Source organism: Leptonychotes weddellii, chromosome 9 (assembly GCF_054177405.1).
Source record: "Leptonychotes weddellii isolate Sample4059 chromosome 9, ASM5417740v2, whole genome shotgun sequence".
Classification (NCBI taxonomy): Eukaryota; Metazoa; Chordata; class Mammalia; order Carnivora; family Phocidae; genus Leptonychotes; species Leptonychotes weddellii.
The window spans coordinates 66,160,105-66,169,037 of NC_138377.1; the positions used below are offsets into that span (position 1 = coordinate 66,160,105).

The 8,933-nt window shown below is 38.1% G+C and overlaps 1 protein-coding gene across 8 annotated transcripts in view; it reads left to right on the forward strand.

The window, feature by feature from the left end:
- Positions 1-4,281, forward strand: part of HNRNPC (heterogeneous nuclear ribonucleoprotein C) — a 54,639-nt gene extending 50,358 nt beyond the window's left edge. For 6 of the 8 annotated variants that reach the window (XM_031025981.2, XM_031025986.2, XM_006731355.3 and 3 more), the window contains 4 exons: positions 2,435-2,595; positions 3,299-3,412; positions 3,655-3,815; positions 3,915-4,281. In XM_031025981.2, coding sequence (XP_030881841.1) covers positions 2,435-2,595; positions 3,299-3,412; positions 3,655-3,815; positions 3,915-3,998 — 520 coding nt within the window. In that variant the 3' untranslated portion in view covers positions 3,999-4,281. The remainder of the gene's footprint in view (positions 1-2,434; positions 2,596-3,298; positions 3,413-3,654; positions 3,816-3,914) is intronic. The other 2 variants (XM_031025985.2, XM_031025987.2) reach the window with 1 other exon arrangement.
- Positions 4,282-8,933: the final 4,652 nt, after the last annotated feature.

Here is an 8,933-nt window from a genome sequence, read left to right on the forward strand (position 1 = left end):
CTTGTGGGGGAAAATGATTACTTAATTTGTAACTAGTTCTTGAAGCTGTAGTATTTCCTATCCCTTTGACCTTGAGTGTTGTCAGAGTAGGCATAGTTTTCTCTTCATGTTTTCACAATTGTGCAGTTTGACATTTTACAAGGAAGATCTGCTTAAACTTCCCTAAAGGAACCTTTGTGTGAGTTTTTCAAGAGTCCATTTTTGCTTGAGCAGCAGTTAAGTTCCATGGCACTAAAAGCCCTTTAGCACTACCAGTTGGTCTTCTGAAACTTTTTTTTTCCTTCTGAAAACTAGAGCATTTGACTTCCTATTTGTATTTGTGGGACCATTACACAGATTTAAAACTGCATTTCTTGCCTCATTTTCATTGTGATGATTTACCTGCATCAGGTGAAATTGTATGGTTCAAAAGGAAGTTCCAGTGCCTACAAATAGAGGGAATCTGGAATGGCAAGATAATTGGTTTAGAGACGGGGTGCCCTTTACAGTGAGTGGGTTGGTTGGAAAGAGGTGGGTAGGTAGTTTAGATCCAACAGTATTGGGTCATGAGATGTTTCATGCCCAAAGATATAGATTACTCACCTTCGTTTACCTCCAGAATTGCTTTTAAAATATCATCATCTTGCACAAAGGAGAGTGGTTTCTGAATTATTTTATATTTTATTTTATAGTTTTGAATTATACTGTGGGACATTAATGGGCCAAAAGAAGAAAAGCTTTATGTATGGAAAGTAGTGATAATAAAATGTTATTATATTTTTTGTTTGTGCTAATTCCCATAAACCAATTAAAATTGACAAATTAACAACTCATTTACAATTTGATGCAGGACTCCTGGGTGGCTTAGTTGGTTAAGCATCTGCCTTTGGCTCAGGTCATGATCCCAGGGTTCTGGGATCAAGTCCCACATCAGGCTCCTTGCTCAGCGGGGAGCCCGCTACTGCCTCTCACTGCTGCTTCCCCTGTTTGCACATGCTACCTCTCTCTCTCTCTCTCTCTCTCTGGCAAATAAATCTTTTTTTTAAAAAATTTGCTGAGAAAAAACCTGTAGAAGCATTAATAATACTTTCTTACTTTCTGAATCCTACATTTTCTTATTTCCTGGGACTCAAAACTTATAAAGTGTTCCTTAATAGAACTTAGAACAAGAATTATGAGTGCTTTAGTAACTTATACCACATCGTTGATTCTTTAGTACTTGACAAATTAATAACTACTGTGCTTCAAGGGAAAAAGTATTGGGTGGTCTTGACTAAAAACTGCTTGATTGAAAATTACTAACTTGTACCCTCACTTGTTCAGCAGTGTACCATGTGCTCTTTCTTAATTTAGGAAAATGTTCCTGTCATAGCTACTCCTAGAAAAAAATGAGCTACTAGTATATTAAAGTAGGATGGAAAAAACATTGGGTTGAGGAAAGTTAGCTACTAAAAAGGTGCAAAACAGAATTAAAAAGATTTTTTTCCATGGTAGGTCTTACCTTCTTATGTTGCCAGTCTATTGTAAAAATAAAAACATGGAATGTAGAGGTTTTCTAGAACTATTATCCATGTAAGTTTTTTTTGTTGTACTTTGAATTTTGTCTTTACAAAAATGAAAGTCATTACCAAGCCATCACTTGGAGGTGTATCGTTAGCAGTTACTGGGATACTTCTCCACTGGAAGCAGCAGTTAAGCAACCAGTGGTTTTGTGTTTGTTTTTTTTGAGAGCTGAATGTATGCTGCACAGTGGATTTAGGCACTAGTGAATAGCAAACAAAACAGACCATATTCTCCATCCTGTTGTAATTGGAACTATGAGTGCATCCTCTGCTTAAATGTTGTTAGAATGGATCATGGCTTTTTATACAAAGCTAATACATATGAATGGCCCTTTGTTTTTGTAGGCCAAAACTGGTTAATACTATCAGTTCTGTAGGGTTCAATTTAGTATCGCTAACTAATGGGATTTAACTCACAATAAACACCACTGTTTGCAGACTCCGTTAATTGCAACCCCTTTTTGTATTTTATTTGGGATTGTTTCTGTGTTTTATTAATTTATGAATTATTGTAGCATATAGAGAGAGTAAAATCACAAAATATGTATATTTTGTGTATATATATGTATATTTTGTGTGTGTGTATATATATATACAAATACATATGCAGGCTATTCATTGTACAAAGTAATGTTTTATTAATACTGCCAGAGTACAGAGGAATCTTTTATGTCCATCCCTTAAGGCCAACCAACTATCATTGGATATGCGTGTGTGTATGTAGTATTTTGAGTAGCTGCTGTATTCAAAGGCAAAGAAGGTAGGTTTTTACTGGACTTTTGAATGAAATTAGCAAAAAGATACAAGTTGAGGGACAGTGAACATTTACAAGGTCACTGATCGATCTTGCTGACTTAGTTGTGAAGGAATTCTGTTTTCCTTTTATCCAATAGGATGTATAGTTACCCAGCACGTGTTCCTCCTCCTCCTCCTATTGCTCGGGCTGTAGTTCCTTCAAAACGCCAGCGTGTATCAGGAAACACCTCACGAAGGGGCAAAAGTGGCTTCAATTCTAAGAGTGGACAGCGAGGATCTTCTTCCAAGTCTGGAAAGTGTATGTATTATTATTGCAGCTTTGTGATTCTGCTATTTCTTGTGTGTTGAAATAGGGAAATTGGGGTGCCTGAGTGGCTCAGTCATTAAGTCTTCGGCTCAGGTCATGATCCCAGGGTCCTTGGGATCCAGCCCTGCGTTGGGCTCTCTGCTCAGCGGGAGGCCTGCTTCTCCCTCTCCCACTCCCCCTGCTTGTGTTCCCTCTCTCGCTGTCTCTCTGTCAAAATAGATAAATAAATCCTTTTTAAAAAAAGATTAAAAGAAATAGGGAAATTAATGTAGTTAATAATGTTCAGGGTTTGTACAAATGGCTTTGTATAAACAAAACAATGGAAGAGAAGATAGTAGTGATTAAGGGGCCAATTAAAGTTTTAGACTTTAGGGAGCTAAGCACTTGTGAATTTACAAAATGTGTAAGTCAGTCAAACAGTACAAAAAGTGCTTTCAAATATAATTGAGGTCTTTAGTGGGCCTATGAAAGTAAGAATATTGTTGCTAAGGGAGTAGACACATTAGATTTAGTTTTTAGCTACCAACTAAAAAAATGAGGATCCCCATGACTGGGACAGTACATGATCCTGGCTCCATTTCTCCCCCGGGATCTCCTGTTGGCTATTGCCATATGGTTTAGTTGGAAATGTGTTTCAGCATCTGGTAGCTTCTGGTAGAGTTGATTCTAATCTAGAGTTTTGTTTGTATTAAAGTAAAAGGTGATGACCTTCAGACCATTAAGAAGGAGTTGACCCAGATAAAACAAAAAGTGGATTCTCTACTGGAAAGCCTGGAAAAAATTGAGAAAGAACAGAGCAAACAAGGAGGTAAATGGTCTTGCCGCTTGTTGGGTGTAAAATTGGGTTAGTTACCAAAGGTAGTTGAAGGTATATGTTGGAATAGTGGGATATAAAGCAATTGAATATGAAACTTGGGGAATTTGAATTGGGAAGGGCATTTGTGCGGGAGGATTTAGATTTGTGCTGCAGTTCTGTGATCATTAGTGGGGATTGTCTACATCCTGTGGACATTACATGCCCCTAGACAGACTTGTCCTTCTCATCCCCAGTAGAGATGAAGAATGATAAGTCAGAAGAGGAGCAGAGCAGCAGCTCCCTGAAGAAAGATGAGACTAATGTGAAGATGGAGTCTGAGGGGGGTGCAGATGACTCTGCTGAGGAGGGGGACCTACTGGATGATGATGATAATGAAGATCGGGGGGATGACCAGGTGAAAACCACGGGAAAGGAAAGAAAGAGGTGGTGGAGGGGGGAGCAGGGACACATGGAGTGCCTCTAACTCCATCCTGTTTGTGTCTGTTTCTCACAGCTGGAGTTGATCAAGGATGATGAAAAAGAGGCTGAGGAAGGAGAGGATGACAGAGACAGCGCCAATGGCGAGGATGACTCTTAAGCACATAGTGGGGTTTAGAAATGTTGTCCCATTATTTCTTTACCTAGGCGCTTGTCTAAGATCAAAATTTTCACCAGATCCTCTCCCCTAGTATCTTCAGCACATGCTCACTGTTCTCCCCCTTCCTTGTCCTTCCCATGTTCATTAATTCATATTGCCCTGCGCCTAGTCCCATTTTCACTTTGACGCTCCTAGTAGTTATGTTAAGTCTTACCCTGTAATTTTTGCTTTTAATTTTGATACCTCTTTATGACTTAACAATAAAAAGGATGTGTGGTTTTTATCAGCTGTCTCCAAAATAATCTCTTGTTATGCAGGGAGTACAGTTCTTTCCATTCATTCATACATGAGCTCCAGTAGTTGCTTCCCTAACTGCAGAGGCAATCGCATTAGTTGAGTAGCACCTGAGAGCAGCTTTGAGTTAGAGGTATGTGTGTTATACCCCACATAAGAGTGCTATGTGGGGCTGTTCAACACAAATGTAACATGTATTTTTGTGAATGAGAGTTGGCATGTCAAATGCATCCTCTAGAAAAATAGTGTAATAGTCTTAAGATTTGTTTTCTAAAGTTGATACTGTGGGTTATTTTTGTGAACAGCCTGATGTTTGGGACCCTTTTTTCTCAAAATAAACAAGTCCTTATTAAACCAGGAATTTGGAGAAAAAAAACCTGGTTTTTTATTTTTGTATTTTATAATTGTTTACTTTAAATTCTTTGTTTTGCAGCGGCCTCCACAAAAACCCTAGAATGTACTAGATATATTTTTCTTTGAGTCATAGTCATCACTCATACCAACATACACTACTCAAATGATGTGTCATTGGGGTGGGTATTGCATTAAGGAGACAGTATCTTTGATGTGGAGTGGAGATTCTTGCGCAGAATAGCTTTTTTATCCTAATGAAAAGGTTTGGGAATTATATTAAGCTTTTTCATTGATGATTTATGGTCCAGTTGGCACCCCTTTTGAGATTTTTTTGTGTGTGCTAAATCGTTTTGTCCTTAAATGGAAGAGGTTCAAACATACCACGATTTTAGGAAAATTGGAACAACTGGAGAATGAAACCTCTGTTTTCTTCCACTTTATCCTTTTAATTGCCATTTAGAGTCCCAGTTACTTTCTGGATTCTGAGTCTGTGCCTCCAAGTTGCCAAAAATAGGAAAGCTCTTTCTTCCCTGCTCTTCTGTAGTTCATACCTTCCCAGGTGACTGAGAACATTTACTTTCAATTAGTTTAATCCATATAAATAATTTTTGTCCCCTCCCCCTGTGTGATTAATTTCAGGTTTGGTTTTTTTTTTTTTTTTTAGGCATGATACTAATTAGCACCTAGACTTCCAAGGATGGATTTATTAAACAGTTTCTAGATTTGTTACGCCTCCCTAATCCTGAAAGGTCTGGTTTATTTATGTTTTATACTTGGTTCCAGCAGAGCAGGACAAGAACATCGTTAGTTTGGACTATTACCATTCACACAAACCTTGGATTCCCCAGAAAGTTGCTGTGTTTCATAGCATGCAACAAAGGCATTTATATCAAACCTGTGAGCAGAAGTCCTGTCCTATTAGGATCTCAAAAATCATTTTATATAACAGGTGACAAAGCAGAATAGAAGGAAGAGGGTGAACTATGAACTACCCCTTTGGACCCGACATCCATAGTACAAAAGTAGCTTTTGTGGGTTAATTTGGTCAGAAATATTTCTACCCACCCTTTCTTCTGATCTTACATGATTTCATGTTACACAAACTCACTTTCAGCACATAATCCCAAAAAGAAAATAAGCTGGATGCTTAGAAGAAAGGGTAAAGGTTCTAAGATGTTAATAAAAACCATTTAAGGTTGTTAGCCATCAGTACCTCTAAGATGCTGAACCAGTTAGACCAGGCATGAAAGTGTCTACTTTTTTAATTTCATATGAAACCAAGTATTGAAAGAAACTGTAGAAAGCTTAGAGAATGGTCATATGCTCTTGGAAAATGTATACACACAGACGGTTATTGATAAAATGCCAAGACATCTGTGTCATGAGGGGGCTTGATGAGGAAGAGTAATTTCACACTCTAGGTCTCAGGCTATTAGGAGTTAAATTTCCCCATGGAACTAAGAGAACAGTACTGTAGATTTCTATAATCATGGGTTATACTCTTCTAATACTTTGGAATTCAGGCTCCTAGGCCAAAACTTACAGAAAAGGAAACGACTGAAATAGCGTATAGTTCTGTATCTTGCAAGCTGATCAAATGCAGATACTACAAGCTTTTTAAAAAAGAGGCCATTGTCTTAAAGACCATTGATCTAATGAAGGCTTATAGTCACTGTTAACATGATTTAACTCTGGGCCCCAGGAAGAGATTGGAATGGGTTCAGTAGAAATAGAGGCAGAGCAAGCAGCGGGCTCTTTGGGTTAGCAGTGGGTTGGCAGTGCAGGTGGGGTTGAAAAGCTTGACAGTTTTAGAGTCAGCTAATTGTTTAGAGGGAATTCTGGGTAACTTTGACTATCTCAAAGACCAAGGCTTTAAGCTATTTAGAAGTAAGATTTAAAACAGTAAAATAAGATGATGCATTTGTTGGGTATTCTAAAATTCAGAATAATGGTTTACCCAATATGCCCAGGAAATGTAAGAAAATAGCCTGGAAGCCTTTAAGATTGCAGTGTCCAGCCAAGATTGGATGAAGAAGGTGGATGACTTAAATGAAATCTCTTTGGAACATTTCTGATGCTACATAATTTCTAATGGGGAGACTTCTATGGAGTTCACTGGCAAAGGTACTTTTCTAATTTGCTATTTCACCAGTGAAAGGAGCTAACTTAAAGCTGTTGGATTGGAATGGATGACATCTGGAATGCTTGAAAAGAGGGTTCCCAATAGATTTCAGTTCACCTGTCACCCCAACATCTGAAACCTGCAAGGATTGGTAGTGCTAGGCAGTACATACATGTTTTAAAGTCTCTCTTAACAGACTGAACTAGGTGTAAGAGAATGGGAAAATGCAAACAAGAACAATAGAATTACGGTAAATTGGAAAGGAATAAAATGAAGTCAAATGAGTATTGAGAATGTAATGGAAGGAAGGGATAAATAAAAATAAGCATCATTCTAGCCATATAGTAACTATAAAATATCAATAAAAGGAATCTAGTGAATAACTTAGCAGTAGTATGTTGATTCAAAAGAATAAGCTAGGGGAAGCAAAGCCCGCAGGTATGATATGCAAAGTAAAGAAATGGAACTGCTGAGAGACTATACTTCACAAACACTGGTGGTTTTAGGTAACCTGGATGATAGGGTGGGATGTGTTGTGGAGGTAGTTGGGAAATAGGAAATTGCTATGTGTTTATTTTTAGGAGAATCAGAAATCATCATCATTGCCTATGGCCTGGGAGCAGAATTTAGCCATAGAAGTTGACCTTATAAAGTGAGGGAAATTCACCTGTACCACTGTCAAATGGGGTTTGAGTTTCTGGACTCTAGATCAGATCACATTGGCCAAGGAAATGCATTCAGTTGAGTTTTAGATGGAAGAAAAAGAAATACCTTGAAGCCAATTAAAAATCGTAAACATATGACAAAAATGAGAGTGACCAGTACATGAGCTACATATGTATAGAATGGGCTGGTAAGTAACCGTAAAGAACCTCACTTGCTTTATCAATGCTATATCTCGTAGAGAACAGGTATCATTTATACTGTGGTGTTTATTTGACGAATAAGGGGCACTCTCTTGGAGAATTTTTTAGTTTTGGAAAGACCTTGGGATAAAGTAAGAATTGGGCCAGCTAAACTGTACAGAAAAGGCTAGATTTAGATGTATACCTGACTGGGATGACAGAACTCCAAATGTTTAGAGAGGAGAATAAATTAGGGGTGTTGGAAAATTCCATGTTTGAAATTTAGTTAATCAAATTAATCCTAATCAGGAAGGCCTCAAAAGAATATGTGGTTGCATTAGTAACTTTTAAATTAATTAAAAAACTTAATTATCCCAATTTTGAAAAGCAGGGCCTGTGTAGAGAGTTGGAGTTAAAGCCCTGTTTGAGCTGGGGCGGGCTTCTCCCTTAAGTCAGAACTACAATAGAAGGGATAGTGTAATGGGGTGAATGCCAAAAAGACAAGTAGCTAACTAAATAGGAGTAGAAGCCCAAGATTTTTAGGAGTCACACAAAGAAGTTGAAGGAAATAAAAATGTTCTGAAGATTTGACAAAAATTTGCTTGTGCAAAATGACTCTTACAGGCCTTTCATAAACCCAAAGTGAATAAAAATATAATATGTTAAATTTGTTGTCGAATGGATCTCAACTTTGGTTGTGCATTAGAATTACTAAGGGAGCTTTTAAAATCCTGGCACCCAGGTGTGCACTCCAGACCAATTAAATCTGTGCAGTTGGGACTTGACAGTAATTTTCAGTTTGCTAGCAACATGGGGAACCCGTGCACCAAGAAGCAAAGTGTCCTTTCCAAGGTAAATAAGGTAGAAGGGAGGAATTAGGGCTTTTAGAGAGGGTGTCTGGGTGACTGGCTGGCTAATAAGGAAGTTAGTAAAAGAATGTTCCTGTCATATGTTAAGTGGGTTAAGACAAGTGCTTAAAGTAAGAAAGCATGATGGTGACACTTCATTTAAAATGACAGCATCTGGTGAAAGGGTGAGCGTGTACCTGCCTTGAAATCTATGGCCAAAGTATAGAAAGCACTGAAGGGGAGGTGTCTGGATAGGGTTAAAAGGTGAGATAAGGTAGGGTTGAGGGAGAGAGAAAGTCTTTGTTCCCTGAGGTTACAAGAAAACATGTTAAAGTAAGCCCAATCTTACCCACTCACCACTCTTAAACTATTGCACTGTCCAATAGAACTTCTGTGATGGCAGTGTTTCATAAACACATTGACTAATGTGCTAGCCCTATGGTTGCTAAGCCCTTGAAATGTGGCTAATGTG